The 21247-nt window shown below is 52.9% G+C and overlaps 1 protein-coding gene and 1 long non-coding RNA gene across 8 annotated transcripts in view; one reads left to right on the top strand and one right to left on the bottom strand.

Moving 5' to 3' along the window:
• The window catches only part of LOC113615045 (uncharacterized), a 114722-nt gene that overhangs the window by 92418 nt on the left and 1057 nt on the right, over positions 1-21247 (top strand). Inside the window, exons 2-3 of one of the 3 annotated variants that reach the window (XR_003430886.1) lie at positions 19990-20097; positions 20763-21125. This is a non-coding gene — a long non-coding RNA (uncharacterized LOC113615045). Of the gene's footprint in view, positions 1-19989; positions 20098-20762; positions 21126-21247 lie in introns of those variants that run through there. The other 2 variants (XR_003430887.1, XR_003430881.1) reach the window with 2 other exon arrangements.
• Positions 18204-21247, bottom strand: part of MACROH2A1 (macroH2A.1 histone) — an 80072-nt gene continuing 77028 nt past the window's right edge. For all 5 annotated transcript variants that reach the window (XR_003430862.1, XM_027096989.1, XM_027097004.1 and 2 more), the window contains exon 9: positions 18204-18982. Coding sequence is in view for 4 of the 5 variants with exons in the window: in XM_027096989.1 (XP_026952790.1) it covers positions 18817-18982 (166 nt within the window). In the remaining variant the exon portion in view is untranslated. The remainder of the gene's footprint in view (positions 18983-21247) is intronic.

The raw sequence follows: 21247 nt of genomic DNA, 5'->3' as shown, positions 1-21247 counted from the left end.
TCCATGAGAGGAAAGCCTGACTTTGTCCTTGATCTACCGGGTATGATCTTAATCCCTTCAGATGTGAACAAATGCTGTGTGATGGCCACATCTGTGGTTTGATCTCTGTTCTGAGACAGTGTCTTAAAGGCTGTGCCCTTGATTTGGTCTTTGACCTAAGACTGAGTCTTATGGCTACACCCTCAACTTGGTGGGAAAGCATTTCCATTTTGCAGCTTTGCAAGTCCAGGGACTTTAGAACCCCCTCCATTCTGCTTGCAAACTGGTCAGTTCTTCCCTGAGCTCATTGCTCTCTTGTAGCACCTTATGAAATGCAGCTAGTAACATCTGACTCACCCAAGGAATCATCTTTTCTGACTCTTCTTCACTGGAAGCCATAAATATATCAGGTGTATGTCCGGCTTTCCAGGTCTCATGGGCAGCACTTTTACCACCACATAACCCAAGTGCCATTTCTCTAGCCCTGTTTAGGTTTCCTCACCACTTGCTGCCCAGTCCCAAAGCCAGTGCCACATATTTTAGGTTGTGATAGCAGCCCACTTCTAGGTACCAACTTCTGTGTTAGTTCTAGCAGCAGTAGTACTTTCTAATAACTCCAGGGCTTACAGCAAAAAAAAAAAAAAAAAAGAAAAGCAACAACAAAAGAACTTACTTTTTACTCAGGGATCTGCAGGGCGTCTGTTCTGCTCCAGGCTGTGGGTCAGGCTCAGGTCCACTCAACTGTGGATATTCTGGGCTCCAGGCTGAAGTGCCAACCTCTGTGTAGGACATGCTCTTCTCACGGCACATCACAGAGTGTGAGCAATAGCTTCGTTTTACACGTTTCTTTCATTTTCTCCCCCATCGCATTCTATCTTTGTGCCAGTTTCCAAGTTGTTTCTTTAGATCTTTTCCAGCTAATTTATTCTCACGTCAGCTCTCTTTAACTGTTCGTTGGGCTTCTAATTTCATTTTTCATTTCTGGAAATTCTAGTTGATTCTTTTTCAGGTATGCCTGGTCAGTCTTGAAATGTTCTTTTCCCATTATGTTTAAGCTTACAGGTCTTAATTTATGTTTCGTACCTGCAAATTTGATACCTGGTCCTTGGGGCCCAATTTTCCCGCCGTTGTTCTTGCTGACTCTCACTCCTGGTGCCTTCTCTCCTTGGGTATTTGGTAATTTTTCATGGTGAGTTTATAGCTAACCGATTGTAATCTGCAAAATTCTTAGGGGGCCGGGGGTGAACGTGCATCCCTTCAGAGAGATTTTGTGAAGGCTTCTTCCTGGTGCCCAGGGATGCTACCTCTCTGAAATCACTTTAAATCAATGTCTCTTCCTGGAGTTTCCCAGACTGAGAAGGTGTTATAAATTCACACCCAAACCTGAGTGAAGGCAGGCTTGGGCTGTGATCTCCTATGAGATGTTTCTGGGGTAGTTCTCATTCAGAGCCAAGGCTGGAGATGGCCATATCTCCTTTTCCAGTGACTGGATTGGAGGAGGTATATCTCTTAGAGAGCCCTGGATCTGGGCAGAGATCTCAGTTCAGACCTCCCTCTTTTGTGGGCCAAAGGCTTTATCTGTTTCTGGGATTGGCAGATGTCCCAGGGGCAGCCCATGGCTTTAGGTTCACATGGCCTTGACCTCCTTCTAGCACTGCTGGTTTCCCACATCTGCTCCCTTCCTCTCTTCCTTCCCTCTTTGCTTCCTTTGCTTAGCCTTTACATTTAAATTTATGTGTATCATGTCTTATCCAACATTTCTGGATGTTTATGGTGGGAAGGTGGCCTGGCACCCCTCCGTAGGACACTTGCTCCCGGGGTGCACAGTGGGCCCTGTTTCTCAAGAAGCCTCAGGGGGCACAGCCCTGGACTCAGCCCAGGGGCCATCCAGAGGAAGGAAAAGACTCACTTTCCCTTTATGAAGTTCTTGTCCGAGGACAGGGTGGACAGACACAAGGAGGTGGAAGAGGACTAATGACCGTGCATTTATTGAGCACCTACTGTGTGCAAGATCCTGTGTTGGCGCCTCTCCAATACACTCATATCATCTTATTTAATCCTCATGACAACCTTTGGAAAGGCTCAGAAATGGCAAGTGACGTACCCAAGGTCACACATGTAGTAGGTGGCCAGGCTGAGAAGCCAGATCCACCCCCTTTTCACTGTCCTGTGCTTCTTTAGCAAACAAGGCACAGGTGGGCCTGGCTGTCAGGGACGGGCTGCAGAGGAAGCAGTGTGACCCTTCAGGTACCACTGTGCAGCTGGGTCTGAGTGCGTGTGTACAGGCTGACATTGGACACCGATGGAGGGGGGGCTTTGAGGGGGCCTTTCCCCCTCTTCCCTTTTCATGATGGTTGTAGAAATTCAAAAGGAACCAACAAGTCAACTTCTTAAATGAGGTGAGGGGATGCCATGCACTGTCCGTGGGGGCAGACGGCTGTGGGCTGGCAGGGCTGCCAAAGCACTGTCTGCTTTAAAGTCGACATCTGGAGCCGCTGGTGACTTGAGTGTGGATGCTTCAGAGGCGCGTGTGGACGGGGCTTGGCCCTGTGGTGCAGCCTCTGCAGAAGTCCTAGTTGCCGCGTTGTAGAGTTGCTCCCCAAACATTCGCCAGGCAGGACTCGTCGGGCCCAGGATCCTCAGATGTTTTATTATTTTTTTAAATCAGGATTCATTCCCAAGGATCACAGCAGCTTTAACACACAAGTCTGGACTTAGATCTTCTCCCCCAACCCAGTAGTGTCTGCTTACACCTTTGCCACCGAGAAAGTCTCAGTTCAGCTCTCCTCCCTGGCACTGCGCCAGCCCCATGAAGTCGCTTCCTCTGCATCAGGAGGTCCCTGTCACTGAGAGGTAAGGCTCCAGCAGATGCTGGTGGCAGAGCAGAAGGAAGCTACCCCTCAGGGAATACAGGGCCCTGTGTGCCGTGTTCACTTTGGCTTTCCCGGGCCCGCAGGGACAGGGTGCTCAGCGTAGGCAGGCGGGTAGCCTGGGGGTGCTCAGCTGCTGCACGCAGTACCCTGAGCTGGCTTTAGGTTCGCAAAGCCTTCCTAGGCACAGCAGCTTGGAAGCTGGGGCCTCTGGACGGAGTTCTGCGATGGGACGGGAAACACCAGGACAGGGCGGGAAGCAGAGTGGTTCAGAAAATAGGCTCTGGTGTCAGACCTGGATTCAAGTCCTGGCTCTGTCACTTGCTGTGTGACCTTGGGCAAGTTCCTTAACTTCTCAAAGCCTCAGCGGCCAGCCCTGGCCCCCACCTTGAGAATGAGGGTAATGGTAGCGTTCCCCTCTGTGTTGCCGCTGCTGCTGCAGCGCCTTTGGCACAGGGCCTGACCCGTGCTAAGCCATCGGTAAATGTTCCCTGTTGTCGGTGTCACCATTGTAGATGTTGCAGGACCCTGGAGTCCGAGGCTCTGACTTCCGTTGGCTCTGGTCTGAGGGGTAAGAGGAAAGCCCAGACCACAGAGCCCAATGATTCAGAGCACCAGTGTAGAAAGTGAGTGGCCAGTATTGGCGAGGCGGCAGCCCCCAGCTCCGGGAGGAGGGCGTCTGAAAGGCCGAGTGGGGTCAGCAGGCGGTTGAAGGGGGAGGGTCCCTCCCCGTAGTTTCTCCAAGGAGCCTGGCAGGTGAGGCCTCTGCTCCCCTCTCAGATGGGGCTGGTCTACCCCGCCTGACTCCCTGAGTCCTCCTGGGACACCAGGAGACGAAGGCCTTTTCTAGGTGAAGGCTGCAGAGGAGCCTGGGTTGCCGGGGAGAAAAGCAGGCAGTCTAGGACCCCAGAGAGAATTAGGAGAAAGCCACCAAGCCTGACGATTGGAGAAGGGTAGATCCTTACCCACTAGGCTGCACTGTGCCTGTGACTGTGGTCGTGCCAGGGCCCGCGGGCTCAGCCAGCTGCAGAAGTAGGCATCGAACCGGGGTTCATGGGCTGCAGAGCTCCGTTCTCAACCTGCTGGCTGTGTACAGCGTGTGGGAGCTGCTGTGTATAGCTGGTACAGGGGTGCTCAGAGCCCACTCCCCGGGCCCTCTGTGACTCTGCATCCACCCCTATTTCACCCCCTGCCAGGACTTCACAGGCTCGAAAACTTATCAAAAACCATGTGGCTGGAGACCACATTTGCCATGAAAGATTTGAGTGGGGCATGGCAGCCAGGTGGGGGAAGGTTTGGGTTAAGTAGTGGAGGGCCCAGGTCCTACTTCCCACAAGGGCCAAGGGCATGCCTGACCCTGGAGACAGCCCAGGCACAGGAGAGGGTCCTTGTGCCCCCTGGGCCGGCAGAGGCCCTCAAATTCATGTTCATCAGGTGACACTGGGAGAAAGAGCACTTTGTAGGGAAAGATGTGTGTCATCTACTGGATTTCCTTCCCTCGGTGACACATGGATTCTGCTAACCCTTTTCTGATGGCGAGTCCATCTTTCCCTGTTCTTTGTGGCGTGAGGACCACTTTATGCCCCAGGGGTCTCTGAAGACACTGCTGTAGATGGAGTAACACCCCCCAACGAGGTCCAATCCTCATCCCCTTTACGTGGCAGGAGACTTTGCAGATGTGATTAAGTTAAAGATTTCGAGATTATCTTGGATTATACGGTTGGGTCAATGTAATAATCATAAGGGCCCTATAAGTGAGAGAGGAAGGCAGGAGTGTCAGAGTCAGAAAAGGACATGTGATGACAGAAGCAGAGGTCGCAGAGAGTCAGAGAGAAGTCAGAAGGTGCTACACAGCCGGCTTTGCAGGTGAAAGAAGGGGCGCGAGCCAGAGACTGTAGGCGGCCTCTAGATGCTGGAAAAGACAAAGAAACAGATTCTCCCTTCAAGCCCAGAAGGAACACAGCCTGGTGACACCTTGATTTTTAGTGCAGTAGACCTATTGTGGACTTCTGACCTATAGAACTGTAGGATAACTTGTGTTGTTTTAAGCCACTAAGTTCTAGATAATTCATGGCAGCAGCAGTGAGAAACTAATACACACACTAAGACCTGAGCTTGGGCTGAATGAGATGATGAGCAGAGGGCCTGTCCTAGATCTGCTCCAGAGCCTCTACCTGAAGTGGCCCCCAGCCGCTGTTCTGCACCAGTTCTTCTGCATGGGTTTCCTGTTCTTCCCTTGCTACTACCCGGCACTCCGCTGGTGTGTCTCTGTGAGCGTCCTCTATCTTCTCACTGTTCATTTCCTTCAGAGTTGCATCCAACAGCAGATTAGGAGCAAACAGAAAGAATATCAGGCCACTGAGGGAAGATCGGTCTCACTGATGTGGAATGGAGCCCCTTTCTCCACATGAGTCACAGCTGTGAGCTTTGCGACAACAGTTTCTCCATCCGGCTGCATTTCTTCCACAACCTCTGGCTTTATAGCAGTGTTCCAGAGGGCCGAGCTCCCAGAAGGCTGAGCGCCAGCCAAAAGATGGGTTCCGGGTGCTTTCAGCGAACACAGGAGCACTCACTCCACTTTCTTGCATGTATAGAAAGCCAGCACAGCAGTAGAATCTGTGAGCTTTTGCAGAAATACCTTTGGCTTTGGCGTACTCAGAGAGCAAGCGCTAAACCAACATCTTCACCACGGCTTAAAGAAGACAGCGTGCGGTTGGCAACTGGCTTTGTTAGAGGAACTATCAGGATGTGTTGATGGACAGGGGGTGGGATGCGGGGGTGCATCAACTTTGGCGTTTTGCTTTTTTCTAAGGCCTCTGGAATCTTCCATGAATAGGCCAGCCTTTGCTCCTGGTGGGCCCCTTCCTAGAACCTGATTGACCTACACATTTCTGGACCTTTTAGCAACTTGGAAAAACAATTCAGCTCTTTATCCAAAGAGGAATTTAGCACAGACAATTACCATGGGATTTGGGCGTTTCAAGGCTGTTATAAAGGAGGGTGAGGCAAAGACAGAAAGGCAGACAGACCAAGACAGTGACGCTTACCTCCCCAGCACTGATGCAAAGCTGGTAACTGGGTCTTGAGTGGCCCCTCTGCACTGGGGCCTCAGTTTCCCCACCTGCTATCCAGGTGTTCCCCGTGGATCCAGCCACTTACTTCTGCCTTGTACCACTGGTTGATTCTAAACCTGAGCATCGCCACAGGCCTATGTTTTACATGACTTTACACTGAGGAGGTTTTTCTCCATTCGGAAACAAGGAGAAACTATTTCGTGAATGATTCCAAGAAATTCTCCTAGAAGGTAAGAATTCCGCAAAGGTGGTTAGCAGACAGTCCTCAGAATTTGCAAAGAGATATCAATTTTCCAGGTATTTCCAGACTAGGATGTGGCGGAGAGATGCCAGCTCTTTGAGGGGGATGCCAGGCAGCCTTGACTCCTGTCTGCAATCCCTCCCCACCCCTCCCTCCCTGAGCGCACAGCCAGAGGACTTCTGTCGGCCTGGCCTCCACGGCTGGGAGGCTGCAGGGCCTGGCCTCTCGGAGCCATGTTTAGTTAACTGCCCGTGGAGTAGGGGTTTGATTTTCTGCAGCAGATAGTAAACTGGCCCCCCACACTAGACTGACTCCCTTAAGCACTGAAAACATTATAATACCACCACTACCCTCCACCATCGCCAGCTCAAACTAAGAAACAGAATTAAACCATGGGGCCGAAATGAAAATGATTTCTTTGTAGAGCTGCTAATTACAAAATTCCAGCTAAGTTTCTTGATTTCTCACTGATTGAAGGGTCTGCTTGGCTCTCAAGCCTAGGATGTTTCGTAGTAAAGAGTTCATGGTCGTGGGCTTAGGAGTCTGAAAGACCTGAGACTTAAATGCAGTTCTGTCTCTTTCTCCCATGGGACTTTGGGTACGTCGATTAACCTTCTCACTTCCCTCCTTCTCCAGAAGGGGAGACTGGTGTCTTCCTCTCAGAGTTTTTAGGCTCTAAGCTACCATTTATGGAGTGCTTGCACCATGGCATTTAATATTCACAGCAACCTCATGGTGGGTGTGTGTGTATTTGGGGAAGGGGGTATCACTGTTCCTATTGTAGAGATTAGTTATAGACTCAGAGAAGCTAAGTGACCCACCCAAGGTTACAGCTAATAAGTGTCACAGCCGGGACTCGAACCCAGGAATTGACTCAAATGTCTGCTTTCTTAACCACTGAGCTAATGCCCACCACATGCCCAGGAGGCCTTGCACACATGCAAATGCTCATGCAAATGAGTGAACAGAGAGAGAGCTGTGCACATGTCTGCAAACCTGACCCAAGATGTGTCCTGTCTCAGGCGTGAAACCTTCGTTCCCGTGACCTTGGCGTGATGGCAGGCAGGCAGACGGCATCCTTGGGGATTGTTCCAGGGCGAGGCTGGGCAGGAGAAGGCCTTCTGGGATGCCCACGCTCTCTCATCCTGTTCCTCCTGGGTGGGCATCTCTGGAGTCTGAGGCTGGATCCTGGATCCTGGAGGCAGGCACAGGGGTGCTTAGATTTAAGGGGTAAGTTCAAAGCAGAAAGGAAGCCCTCTTAAAAATGAAGGGCAAAAAAAAAAAAAAAAAAATGAAGGGCAGCATGAGTGTCGGGGCCAAAGGAGGATGGTTGAGAATTCCTAGTAAAACTTTACAGCTTCCGCATCTCCCCTCCTCTAAATCTTGCCATGAAAACCGTGCGTCTGGGGGCCCGTCTTGGCTGGGTGAGGGCAGGAGCCACCCATCAGCCCAGCCGGGGAGGGCTTTCCGGCATCACCAGTGCCCGCCCATGGGCTGGTGGACAGCGGCCTGCTAATTGGGGGCCATGCTCCAGTCCCAGGGGTGAGGAGAAGCAGCCACAGATGCCTGCAGTAGCTGGGTGGCACCCATGCTACCCTCCAGCCCTGCTGGACCGCATTTGCGCAGAGGAAGCTCATGCGTATTGACTTAGTGGAGTGCGAACATGTTAAAAGTTCACTTTCTCCTTTATAGGAATCTATAAAAAGGCTCTTAAACCAGAGTCCTAGGTCTTCAGCAAGACACATGCAGGCTCGGGCCCTGGGGAGGGCATGGTCCATCCCTCGGCCTCCAGCACGGGGTTGTGATCCCATTTAGGATGTTGCTTCAGCTCAGAGCCTGGAAGCCCTGGTTTAGCTGGCGTGACTGCAGTGGACACATGCCAGCAGGCAGAGGGTCCCAATGCAGGGGCTGCCTGAGGCCCGCAGGCTGCTTGAACCCAGTGCCTGGCGTTCATTTGTTCAATGAACCATAGACAAGTGAATGAAGGTGCTGGGGCTCACTCCAGGGGCCTGGCCGCCGTCACCCCCGTCCTGTCTCCGTGCCTTGGTGTGCGCCACAGCTAGGGCTTGGGGCAGGAACACCTCCTGCTCAGAGGTGCGTACACTGGGGTGTCCACCTGACACCTGGTGTCCCTTTTAACCCTGCTGACCTGACCCTGCAGAAGGCCACGCTCCCTGAAGGGGGTTGGCAGCACAGCTAGGGCCTTCATCCGTGGGCTGCCCCCATGGTACCTGGCCCCGGGTGGGCCCAGTGAGCAGGTCCCTCTAGGAACTAGGGTGGCTGATGGGGCCAGGGCAGCCCCACTGGCCGGGAGGGGCCTTCACAAACAAGTCTGAGCTTTCCTGAGAGGAAGAGAAGTTCAAAGCTAAGTGAAAGGCAGGAAGAGAACTGGCACCTTTTGGAAAGAGCAAGCATCCCTCGGGGTGCAACTGTAGTCAAAGCACAGGAGAAGGTGTGACTGAGATCTGCACCTGAGGGGAGGCTGGCTTTGAAGTTGGAGCTAGTTTTGCCACTACGCCTTGCTTGAGTTCCTGAGTCCATTTTGTCTTGAGTAAAATGGAGATATGTCGCCAACTGTAGAGGATTTAGAAGGTGGGGTTAAATGTGATAATGAGTGTGAGGTATGCAGCACAGTGCCTGGAACCTAGAAACCATCAGTGCGTGGATATTACTGTTTCCACCCTGACGATCAGTCACTGTCCTTGTCATTATTGGTAACATAGAGGCATGTGCTGGTGGAAATTCCCTGGCCGTGGTGTTTGCTCCACACACTAAATTAAATGGTACAAAAACCTTGGGGAGTTGCTCAGAAGGGCTCCAGGGACTGATGTTCTAGAACAGAGCTGCCCAATGTTGTGGCTGCTGAGTACTTACAATGTGACCGTGAAAATGAGGAACTGAATGCCTAATTTTATTTAGTCTTAATTAATTTAAATTTAAATAGCCACATGTAGCTAATGGCTACTGTATTGGACAGCACAGTTCTAGAAGGTTCCCTCCAAACTGGGCATTGCCCAGCTCCTCTCTGAGCTGTGATAGCACAGGGTGGGGAAGGGCTCGCCGATGACTCCAGCCTCTCAGCCACATACAATCAATGTTGGGTTAGAATGGACCATGGTGTTGATAACCACCCAGCCGGGTTCCCTTGAACTTGGCTCCCATGGAGATGAGCTACTGTCAAACATTGACCATAGCCAGAATTTGGATTCTAGCCATGACAGGTACATAGCTTCTAACCTTTATGGGAATCAGAGCAATAGCAAGAAGTAGATCACTTTGATTATGCATTTGTCCCTGACACTGTGCTGCCAGCTCTATTTTAACAGATGAGACCACGCCCACAAGAGGTGGGGTGACTCGTCAGCGCTTCATCCCCTAGCAGTTCTTCAGACCACAAAGATAAAGGACCAGCCGGGTTTTGTTCTAATGGGACACCAAAGTACAGAGGCTCAAGGTCATGGGCTGCAGAGCAGTGCTTTCCCGGCCAGGACAAGGTGTGGCTTCCCATCGCACAGCTGTAGGGATGGAGGGTCGGAGGGGTCAGGGGACCACAGGGCGGTGGTCAGCTGCTGAAGCTGGGACGGTGCTCAGGGCCGCTGTCTCTGATCCCACTTCTCTTACCACCCAAGTCCTCCCTGCCCTGCTTCGAGTGCCTGCGGCCACTCTCGGAGCCCACACACCCCAGGAATGGACAGGCCCCATCATGGGGGCACCTCCGCGTGAACTGGAGGGTGGGCAGGGCCCGGAGTGGGGTGGTCCTGCCACGGCAGGGCGGGGTGTATCGGTGGGGGGCTGACAGCTGACAGCCTTAATGGGCACATTTTCCCCTCGCAGCCGTGAGCGCTGCCAGCCACTTCCTCACACACCGTGCGCTGGATGAGCTCATGTCTGGGCTGCGGGCGGTGCCGGGCGGACGAGCTCGGCTGCAGGGAGGCCCGGCAGCCGCGAAGCCCGAGCGGCTGGGGCGGAGGAGTCGTGCAGCAGAACGTTGTAATGAGCGACGCGGGCTGGATTTATGGGGCTGCGCACGTGCGCCTGGCCTTCCTGCGAGGGCCTCGCCTGGGAACAAAAACAAGTCCTGGCCCAGGAACGGCACGACTTGGTCTTAACTAGGACCCACTAATTACTGGAAGGCCCCGGCCGGGTCCCCAGCCTGCGGAGGAGCAGAGCTCGGTGCTGCTTCCTGTGTCAGTTCAGGCTTCGCCAGAGCCCTGGATCTCTACCTGGGAGGCCCAGGAGGGCGTCCAAGGCCGGCGTCTCCCTGGCTCTGTGGCATCGTGTAAGGCACTGATCCCCTCCTCACTTTTCCTCACCTGTGAAATGGGATAATTTACCTTTTGCGGTCACTGGGAGGCAGTGTACTAGAATGAGCAAGGGTTGACTTCAGAGTGACTCATTCCTGGTTTTGAATCCCGTTCTGCCAGGTTCATGCTCTGTGGCCTGGCCAGGTCACTTCACCTCTCTGATCCAAGCTCTCTCACCTAGAGAGGGGATAATCATGTTCATTTTCAGGGTCATTAGGAAGGGTTGATAGAGAACGCCTGCAGGCTTCTTGGTGTTCCTAGCATTCACACCGCTGCCACTTCTCGACGCGTGGTCGCGTCTCTGGCTGTGCTGTTATTGTGGTTTTCCACCCGAGTGTGGAGGTGGCAGACAGGGTCTCGAAGGTTCTACATCACTGTGATTCTGCCCTGTGCTGTGGTGGTCTGGGCAGCACAGGGTCGGACACACATCCCGTCCGGGGCATGGTGGAGACTCACCAGGGCCAACGTGTGCTATGTGCTTGTGATCACAGCCTCTCTCTCCCTGTGGCAGAGCCAGAAGCTAGGCCTTGGACTGAGCTGGCAGCAGGACCTGGTCCTCCTGTTACGGGGCTGGGGCTGTGAGAAGCTTCCTGACTCAGACTTGTATGTCAGGTCACCAGGAAATGCTGCCAGTGGCCCATCAAGGACACCTGCCCTGGGGTTAATACCCTGGCCTGTAAAATGTGTGCCCCCAGCCTCACTGGTACACAGGCAAGGGCTCTCGGCTGCCATAATTCAGAGGTTCCTCCTGCACACATTTCCCACTATTTTCCCTGTTTATTGATACTGTGGATTTAGCATCTAGCCGGAAAGGTTCCATGTCCACACCCTTTTCAAATCAAGAGCCAGGGGAAGCAGAAGCACCAGATGCCATGAGATCCAGGCTGTGGTTAGCAGTGCGGCAAGCTGGTGCCAAGCTGAGGCCTAGTGCCAACATCAGCCTTCGCTCTGAAGCCTCTCTGTACCCACACGAAGCCAGAGAGCCAGCGGGGTGTTACCCCTGGCTGACTTCTACAGAACCAGAGTGTCAGGAATGGCCCCGTCCGCCCCGTTCTTCCCACTGCCTCCTCTGAGTCAGGCGCTCTGCCTGATGACTGGCCTTCGAGGTCCCAGCGGGCTCGGCTTGACCAGTGATTCATGCAGCCCTGAGAGAGAGCCCCTCTTCTGCCCCAGACCCTCTGGGCGAGGCACTGAGGGTGCTGCAGGGTGCAGGGGCTCTGGTCCCTGGCCTCGTGGAGGGTGGGGTCTTCTCTACTTTCTCACTGCTGTACATCCAGAGCTTAGCACAGTGCTTGGCCCAGAGGCTCAGGGGTTGTGTGAGAATGAATGGCGCTTGCTATCTGATGGGGAGACAGCCACGTCAGCACATGAGAGCTGTCCAGTAAGTACAGTGCTGTGACTGGTGCGTGTGCAGGCTACCCTGAGGGAAGATACCTGGCTGGACAGCGGGGTCAGGGAGGAAGGGAGGTCTAAGAACAGAGACCTGAAGGATTGAGCAGGATTACAAAAAGGCGGCAGTAGCGTGTTCCAGGCTGAGGAACTGACACATGCGAAATCTTGAAAGCAAGATAGGAGTGGCCTGAAACAGAGTCGGCACAGATGGGAAGGGGAGGCTGGAGAGGAAGACCAGCCTTCCTCGATTCCCAGGCCTTTGTAGACTTTGAAGGCAGCTTCTAAACTTCCGTGGGTCCCGTTTCCTTATCCCTTTTATAAATGGTGACACTGACCATCACCCCGGGCACTGTGAGGATTGAACCAGCAGTGTGCATGAAGGTCTTGCATGCTAGAAAGGGCTGAGTGGGGTGTGGTGATGGTTTCAGGGTGCTGTCCTCTGAGAAGCCCTAGGGGTGGCTGGGGACACATAAGGCAGTGGAGGGTTCAGGTGAGGGCCCCCTGGGAAGCGAGGTCCCCTGGGTGTCATCTCAATGAATGCTGTCAGCATCCTCCCAGGTGTTTGGATTTGCCCATAATTAAATCCTGCAGGGGCCGTCAGTGGCTGTCGACAAGCATATCATAAGTACTTGGCTAAGTCAAAGTTCCCCGAAGTTGGCGCCCCCCTTGCCCAAGGTGACATTTCCCTCCAGAGGATGTGTAGCAGTGCCAAGTAAGTGCGTTCTCTCCTGGGGCTCGGAGGCCTCCTCAAGGTGGGAATCCGTAGCCAGGACCTGCGGGGACCCTAATAAGGAGCTGCCAGGGTTCAATTACGCGCCCAGCCCGGCTCTGCACTGTTTGACTGACAGCTCATTACCCTGCTGCCATTTTGGGGCAGTGGAATTTAATCTCCCAGATGGGAAGCAAATCAATTTGCCCATCGGCCGCAGCTGAGCCTACTTGAACTCAACTCTAATTTATTCTCCTAAGCTTAGGAAGCTTTGTCGTTTCAAGGTACAGAAATATCAGGTTTCCCAGCCAGACTGGGCATGGGGTACACAGGTGGATGTGTCGAGAAGGTCGAGCCTGGGGACCCACCTGGACCAGCTATGGTGGTGGCCTGCCCAAGAGCTCAGGCCTGGAAGGGACTCCTGCCAGCAAGGCACACATGACCTGCTTACACGCGTTCTAGGGCCGTGTTCCTCTGTGTTGAGGTTGTATGTAGCTCTGGTTCCTGGGCTTTGGACACAAGAAGCTTTGCGGGGTATTATTCTGGGACTGTGAGCTTTCTACCCTCCCTGCAGTGTCGTCATACACCCACAGCCCAGACAGTGACCTTTAACTTGTAACACCGGGACAGATTTCAGGACCATCTGTGGCCTCTTCCCCGGTGATTAGGTTACCTGCGGCGTGTGCTCCAGGGCACATGATGGCGCCCCCTCTGCTGTGGGCGCGGGACCCCAGCGGGCTCTGGAGGGCCGTGTGGGTGCCCCCACTAAGCATGCTCAAGGGAGTGTTAGCGGAAGCTGCACATTCACAGGGCGAAACAGGCCAGGGAGGGCGTCTCTGAGCAGAAACTTTAGCTGTTTTACAGAAAACTGAGTCCTGGCTGATTCTGTTCAAGCTGGATGTCTCTCTGCATGTCCCTCGACTCTGCCTCTGCTGGCCCGGGGGGTCTGGAGTCTCCCTCCTTAGGTGAATGAGAGCGTGTGTGTGTGCATGAGCGTGGGTGTGTGTGTGCACGTGTAAGCGTGAGTACGGGTGAGTGTGCGCGTGGATGTGGGCCGGTTTGGTGGGAGAATGGGAGGGAGGGGCAAGTGCCGTCTGTGGAGAGAGTACTTCTGAGGCTCTTTCTCCGAGTTTGACAAAGGAGCCCCTGGCTGGGTTGGTTTTTAGGGGTCAGGGAAAGGCCAGTGTATTTACACACCTTTGCTGAGGAGTATGGAGGGGCGGTGATGGGGGCCGGGATTAATGAGCAGTTTTATTGCCTTGCCTGTCAGGAGGGTCATGCGATATTATTTTGATATCGGGGCCCCCAGAAGCAAACACAACGGGCCAGGTTATAAATGGAAGAAAAGCCAAAGAAAAGGTGGCCTCACCCCTTGCCATTGAGTGTTTCCCTTTCTTCTCGGCCAGGGTTGGGCCCCAGACACTCCTCCCGCCCCCAGTGCCTTCGGGTGGATCGCTTCAAGGCGGCACCAAGGCCAGCTCCCAAGATAACACTGGCCAGTGGCGCCTGGCCGTGAAAATTAAACATCGCATTTGCTAATGAATAAATGGGCCACGCCATCCCCCAGCCACCATGGCCCCTGATGAGAGCTGGGCCAATCAGGGTGATTGACGATGCAGCCTGAGTGACACATAAGGAAACAAGGGGATTACCTGCCCTCTGAATTGACTGGCCCAGGCTTCCACCTTCCCCAGAAAGGCAAGACTTAAGAACAGGCCAGCCCAGCTGTGGGACCTCAGGATTTCCAGGGGTTTGTGATGGGATGAGAGAGGGAAATTACTGCCCATCTCTTGTTTCCTCCCCTTCCCCTCCTCCCTCCCCTCCCCTTCCCCTCTCCTCCCCTCCCCTTCCCCTTCCTCCTCCCCTTCCCCTTCCCCCTCCCCTTCCCCTTCCCCCTCCCCTTCCCCTTCCCCCTCCCCTTCCCCTTCCCCTTTTCTCTTCTCTTTTCTTGCTTCTTGCCTCCTTTTCTCTGTCAGGGCTAACTGTAGCTGTGACCAAACACAGCCACCTGACCCTGAATGGGAAGGAGGAATTCTGCCAGATAAACACATCCACAGATGGACAGCTCCACATGCCAGGGGCAGGGCTGGGGGTAGAGCCAGGGCTGACATGGCTGCCTGGCTGCAAGTGGGGTGCAGCCCTGGGCTTCCCAGCACGGGGTCACAGTGAGCTTCCCCGGCTGGGGCTGAGATGCCTGTGCACCGTCCTGCTACTTGTCACCTATCACCTTGCTCTCTTGGCCTAGAAGATTCCAACCTTTCCCACAAAGTCTGGCTCTAGGTTATCTGCTCCAAGAAAGCCTCCCTGAGCACTCTCAGAGTGCCCATGGGTGCAGCTCCCCACACTGAGCCCCTCCCTGTCAATATAGCAGCTGAGTCTGTGGTTCACCCACTCTGCTGGACAGAAGCAGTGTCTCACCTGCTTTTGCAAGAGGCCCTAATCTGAGGCTTCATTCATAGTAAGCACCCAATAAGTCTTTTCTCGGCCACTGGATTGCTTTAAGTACACGTCTCTATCCGCCTATCGTCCAACAGGTGCTGTGTATGCCCCCAGGGCCAGCTGCACAGGACGAATCAGTGAATAGGCAAGAAGCCCTGCCTCACTGGAGCAGAATTTGTGGGTACATAACAAACGAGAGGTCAGTCCCACGGGAGCTCTACTTGTAGAGTCAGACAGCTGGGTTCAAACCCCATTCCACCACTGATAGCTGTGTGACCTTTCTAATCTGTAACATAGGGATAGTATGGTTAACCTCATAGGGTTGTCATGAGAAGTAGATGAAATGATGGATGTAGAGGACCTGGGTACATGTACGCATGTGCCTATGTGCACACAGACGCCGCGCACGCACGCACACACACACACACACACACACACACACACACACACAGTAGTTATTATTGTCAGTGTGGTCCCAGTTGGAGCCATGGCGCTGTTAGATCTCAGACGTCATTTAAGGGAGCTCATGAGGCACGCTGACGAAATCGTCTGGACTTTTCAGGGCAGAGCCCAGCTGCTGAGGGCAAAGTTTGATCCTCAGAAATAAGCGGGAGGGCGTGTTTCTGCTGCTGCCACCATCCCAGGCTGCATCCCAGGCTGCGCGGCCCCGGAGGAGTGGCTCCGCTCCACAGCCCTCACTGCAAGCCTGCCTCTGACACAGCTCAAGGCAAAGGGGAGGGCGGGACAGCCGTTACCTCTCCAGAACCTGCAGTTTTCCCCCTTCACAGAATAATTTCACTTCTGGTAAATTTTACTAACTGCAAACTTGTCTTCATTTGAGGTATGTGTATATTTCAACTGGTTCCTTGTAGTTATACCTTTTTTAAAAAAAAAAAAAAAGTAATGAACTGTTTTCTTTCTTCCCTGAAAACATGAGGCTGACATCAGAGAACAATTTTTGATCCCAGTTTTAAAAACAGACTGGGTGGTTTAGAGATGGTGGGGCTCCCAGGCTGGGGGTTGGCTCTCTTTCCCTCAGTTTCATTGGAAACAATTTCTTCAGTGAGCCCACAGCTCAGGGGCACAGCGCACTCTGGATTATTGAAAGTTTAGAAACATTTAGCTGATTATGGTAAATAATTCACGCAAATCCTGACAAATGCAATCTATTCTTTCGTGCAAGCTCAAGGAAGAGCAGAAACCTGCTGCCCTTTCCTCTCTTGACTTCCCAATCCTTTTAGCGACATCTAGTGGACGATCTCCGCTAAACACAGGATTGGCTTCTAAGGTGTTCCTTCTCCAGAGCGAAGGAAATGAACGCCATTTACCTAGAAGCCATTTACAAGTTACTCAATCTCTGGCAGCCTCGGTGTTCTCAGCTGTAAAATGGCTCTAACAAAAGGACCCTGCCCTACAGAGTTATCACAAGGAAGAATGAATGGTGCCCACAAGAGACTCAACACAGTGCCAGGCGCACAATAAATCATCAGTATCACAAACTCACAGTAACCATGACCTACTTCTCATCACCCTACACGCTGCAGATTCTACCTGCAGAAACAACACTCTTGGGTGAATAGCTACTCGGTATGGTTTGTCCAGGCAGACAGTTGGCTAATATTATTTATGGAGTGAATTCATTTTTAAGATGCATCTTCTTTTTCTTCTCACTGTTTTTGTTTTTATTTTCATATTGGAGTATAGTTGGCTTACAATGTTGTGTTAGTTTCAGGTGTACAGCAAAGTGATTCAGTTATACATATACACGTATCTATTCTTTTTCAGATTCTTTTCCCATTTAAGTTATTAGAGAATACTGAGTATAGTTCCCTGTGCTATACAGTAGGTCCTTTTTGATTATCTATCTTATATATAGTAGCGTGTATATGTTAATCCCAAGATGCATCTTCTTGAAAAGGCAATGATAAACTTTCTCTCTTTTTGCCAAAATCTAATCAATAAGTAGGAATATGTCATCTATACCCAGTAAAGATCTTGGGGAAAAAATGTAAAAGTTTTAATAACACCTTACGTTTAGGAAAAATTTGAAAAATCTTTCAGGTTTGAGTGAGAAGTAGCTGCTTTTAAACTGAAAAGATTGGTTGTGTGATGGCTTAGGAATTCTATTTTGATTTCATTAAGCACAGTTTGGAAAGGAAAAACGATCCTTTACACTCATCCGTGATGTGCAGTGTGCTGCGTATTTCCTCCTGGGTAAAGTCTGCTTTAGAATCAGGCACATTTCTTTTTAAAGCGACAAGAGCAGTCTTCTGTGCATTTTAGGCAAATTTAGATTAAGGTGAAAGTAACTTCTAAAGCAAATAATGTCTGCATTTTGCTAACAAGTTTAATTTTTATTTACTTTTGGCTGCGTTGGGTCTTCGTTGCCACGCGGGGTTTCTCTACTTGCAGCAAGCGGGCTACTCTTCGTTGAGGTGTGTGCACTTCTCATTATGGTGGCTTCTCTTGTTGCGGAGCACGGGCTCTAGGGAGCGTGGGCTTCAGTAGCTGTGGCATGCAGGCTCAGTAGTTGTGGCACACGGGCTTAGTTGCTCTGCGGCATGTGGGATCTTCCCGGACCAGGGATCGAACCCGTGTCCCCTGCATCGGCAGGTGGCTTCTTAACCACTGCGCCACCAGGGAAGTCCATGCTAAGAAGTTTAGGTAACCGGAGTTAAGCTACTCTGGTGCAGCTGGGATCATCCCTAAACACCCACAGCTGCGAGAAGGCATGTAAAGGTGACAGCATGTCTTGGGGGCCTTGGTGGTGGCACCTTGCCTTTGGAAAGCTCCTGGCGACAGGGGCCTCATCCTGTAGGGACAACAGACCCAACAAAGCCCCAGCAGAGGGCTCAAGCCTTCTGTAGCCCCATCTGGCAAGTGGCCCAGGGGCTCTGGGTCCAGCCATGAGCCAGAGAGATCGTTGGGAGGGGGCAGATAGCAGGAGAGAGCTGGGCTAGAGATCTGGGCTGGAGTACCAGCCGCCCACTTGCCACCCACATGGCTTTTGGTACATCTGCTTCCTCATCCATGAAATGGGGATCAGGGCCTGAAGATGCTCTCCCCACCCCAGGGGGTGCAATGGCCACTGTGGTGCTTCCTGGAGGTGGGCTGCCCCACCCAAGGTGCCCCATCCTGTGATGAGAGAAACTGACTTAGGACTCGAGGGCACAATAACTTGGAACACGCCAGTCACAACAGTTTAACATTTTACTAAATCAATTCACACGAATTCCAAATTGCAAATATAATTAAGGACAACAGATTCTGTTCTGCCTTTTAACTCTTTCATTTTCAAATCCATCATTAAGACAAAGAGTAAACAAAAATTAAGTCTGCTGCAGATTCATGATTTTTCTTCTTGAGGGGAAAAAAAAGAACATTATAGTAAAAAGAATGCCACTGGGTGTACAATAAAGCACCACGACACATGGTTACAAAATGGGCTTCCTGGACTCTGCCCCACGTAGAAGACACTGCTCTCCCCGCTGCTCTGCGTCAAGCAGGATTTCATTAAAATAAAACTATAAAATCTCCTAGGTTACACTAAAGTCAGACACGGTCTGGAACACAGTGCTTAACAACAGTAATGTCAACTATCAGTGCTAACGTAAAAACATTTTAGAAGGTCAAAAACAATTAAAGTGGAAACCAAAACCTTATTTTCCCTAGATGAGCAAAACTGAAAAAAATGAAAGGGTTCCCGCCTCCCACTAGGAGTGGAGGGAATCTTTTTTTTTTTTTTCCTTTTCTTTCTTTCAAATTGGAGGCGGGGGCACGGTGCGGGCTGGTTCTGCAGTTCCTCAGCCTAGTTGGCGTCCAGCTTGGCCATTTCCTGCACGTAGATGCCTATACTCTCGCTGTCAAAAAGCACAAAATACACCGTTTTGATGGAAGAGGACATTGTTGACACGAAGTAACTGGAGATGGCCTTCAGGATCAGCTGAGCTGCCGTCTGCTTCGGAAAACCGTTCCTGCAAGAGAGAGAACGACGGCTCAGCAACTAGGGGGCCATGGCGGCCACAGGACCCCCTCCCTGGCCACATCCTCCCTCCGCGAGCCCCTCGAGGCCCTCTGTGCTGCAGTGGCCTCGTGTTGGGTCAGGGTCCACAAGTGGCACTCGACCTCTGGCTGCCTGTACACAGGCGTGAGACAGCCCAGTGCCACCAGACAGGGGAAGAATGAGTAGACAGAGAACTATGGCCCGCAGGAGAATGTGCTGTGCTCTGAGAGGCAGCATGCCAGCAAGGCGACAGAATCTGTGTTTCGCGGCGTGTGGGCTGAGTGTAGTCTCCCGCAGGCAGTGTGAGCGCCCACGGTTCTTTTCCCAACGTCACCGGGACCAGCATGGGCCTTGAGACACAGCCCAGGCTCCCAAAGTTCCCCCGGGGGTCTCAGCCTCAGGGACGGCTGGAGGCTGGAGCTTCTCCAGAAAGCACGAGCCTCCATTCACGCTAGTAGAGGGTTACATCCTTCACACTAGCCTTCAGATTTCATGGGCGGCAGGAATCCACCTCCCGGCACACACCAGCTTGGACACCCCATAGGCCCAGGCCTTGGGGAGCTGCGTGCAGGTCGTTACCCTGGGACAAGTAGGCTCTTCATCTCAAGGGACAGCATCCCAGTCTCCAAGCCAAACTGGTGTGAATTCCCATACAATTCCATTTAAAGTAAACATCACGTGGCAATTCTGGAGGCAGGGGCTCAGAGCTCAGGCAAGAATGTGAAAGCAGGACTAGGAGGACGGGCGCTCCTCGCTCTGTGTGTGCTGGGGCTGTTCCTGGTCAACGCTGCAGGTGCAGGAGGACCCAGGAGGACCATGGCAGCAATGTGTCAACTTGCCTAGTCTGGGGGAAATAACGTGGACTTTGGAGCCAGTGGCCCTGGATTCAAATCCCTACTGACCCCGGTTTACAGTCCAGGATACTGAGGGTGAGAGTGAGGGGCTGGTCTCCATGGGGATTTCTTTGTTCCTAAGCAGATCATCTTCAGTCTGCCCGGAGCCTGCGGGTCCAGTGGAGTCCGAAGTGCTGGGTCAACCTGCCAGTTTCGGCCGGGGCTTTCCTTCGGATGGGGTACCTGCTGCCAGGTGAGAGGTTTTCAAATGTGTCAGGTGCGGGATTTCTCCTAGGCTCACTCGCTAAGTGCCATGAGTTGTGGACCACCTCAGCGGCTTCTTCTGGAGGGTCACACTTATTCTATTGTCAGCACTCAGGGCTTTTCAGAGCCTTTCAGAGCCAAGGAGAAAACCATTCTTGCGACTTGTTTTTGATCAAACAGGGCTTCACCCAGCTTGACAGTGGACCCCTAGCAACTCGTGGATGCTTTAGAAGTGAAGTTCCTTTTTAGAGGACCAGGGTGTCACCCCAGGCCCGTTCCCAGCCTGTGCAGAGGAGCCTGCAGGCAGTAGTAGGGTGTGACCTAGAGTTGGGGCCCCTCACGTGCAGGTGCCTCCCCCACCCCCAGGCACAAGGCACTCCTGCCTGGCAGCCAGCACACACGAGCGTGTGAACCAGACCAGGGTCAGAGTCTGAGAGAGAGCTGCAGGGGCGCTCCGGCCAGGCCAGGGCTGCCGGACAGGTGGCTTCCTCCTGAGGAGACCCTGGGGCTCCGACCACCAGCAGAGTTGGGGGGACCAAAAGGCGGGCTGGGATGGAGGGTGGTGGGAAGAGGGGCTGTGCTGGAAGTGGGGAGGGTGGGGACCCCGCGTGGCAGGTGATACCCCTCGCACCCTTCCCCACTTGGGGCCTGCAGGCTCAGTCTGGGAAGAAGCTGTCCTCACAACACCTGGCTCGGCCGCCTTGACTATATTCACAGGAGTCGAGGAGCTACACTGTCCGGAACAAGACACGCGCTGGCAAGCGCTGGATGGAGTGAACCCGACCTTCTGCTTTGAGGGCCTCTCCGCAGTGAGTGTGTCGTGGGGCACCCAGCTCGCACCCTTATAGGGGCCGCCCTTCCTCCAAGCAACCCCACTCCTGAGGCAGGGGCCAGGCCAGCCGTGGTGGAGCGCAGGCACAGGGTCACGCGAATGAGGGCCCATTTTAAACATCTCACAAAGAGCAAGTGTTTATTCTCCTGCTGTAAATACAGGAGCTGCCCTAAGGACTCATTTCGTTCCTGGTGAGGAAAGCCTGAGGCAGCGGCAGCCCCTGGGCAGACAGGCGGGAGTGGGGAGGGCTGCGAGGCTACGGCAGGACAGCGGGGCCCGGCCCGCCACTGGAAGCAGCCTGAGCTCA

This window comes from Aethalodelphis obliquidens, unplaced genomic scaffold, assembly GCF_003676395.1.
Source record: "Aethalodelphis obliquidens isolate GAN/ISIS:26980383/991018 unplaced genomic scaffold, ASM367639v1 scaffold4, whole genome shotgun sequence".
NCBI lineage: Eukaryota > Metazoa > Chordata > Mammalia > Artiodactyla > Delphinidae > Aethalodelphis > Aethalodelphis obliquidens.
The sequence above is the reverse complement of the archived record's forward strand: the minus strand, read 5'-3'. Positions and strand labels throughout refer to the sequence as shown.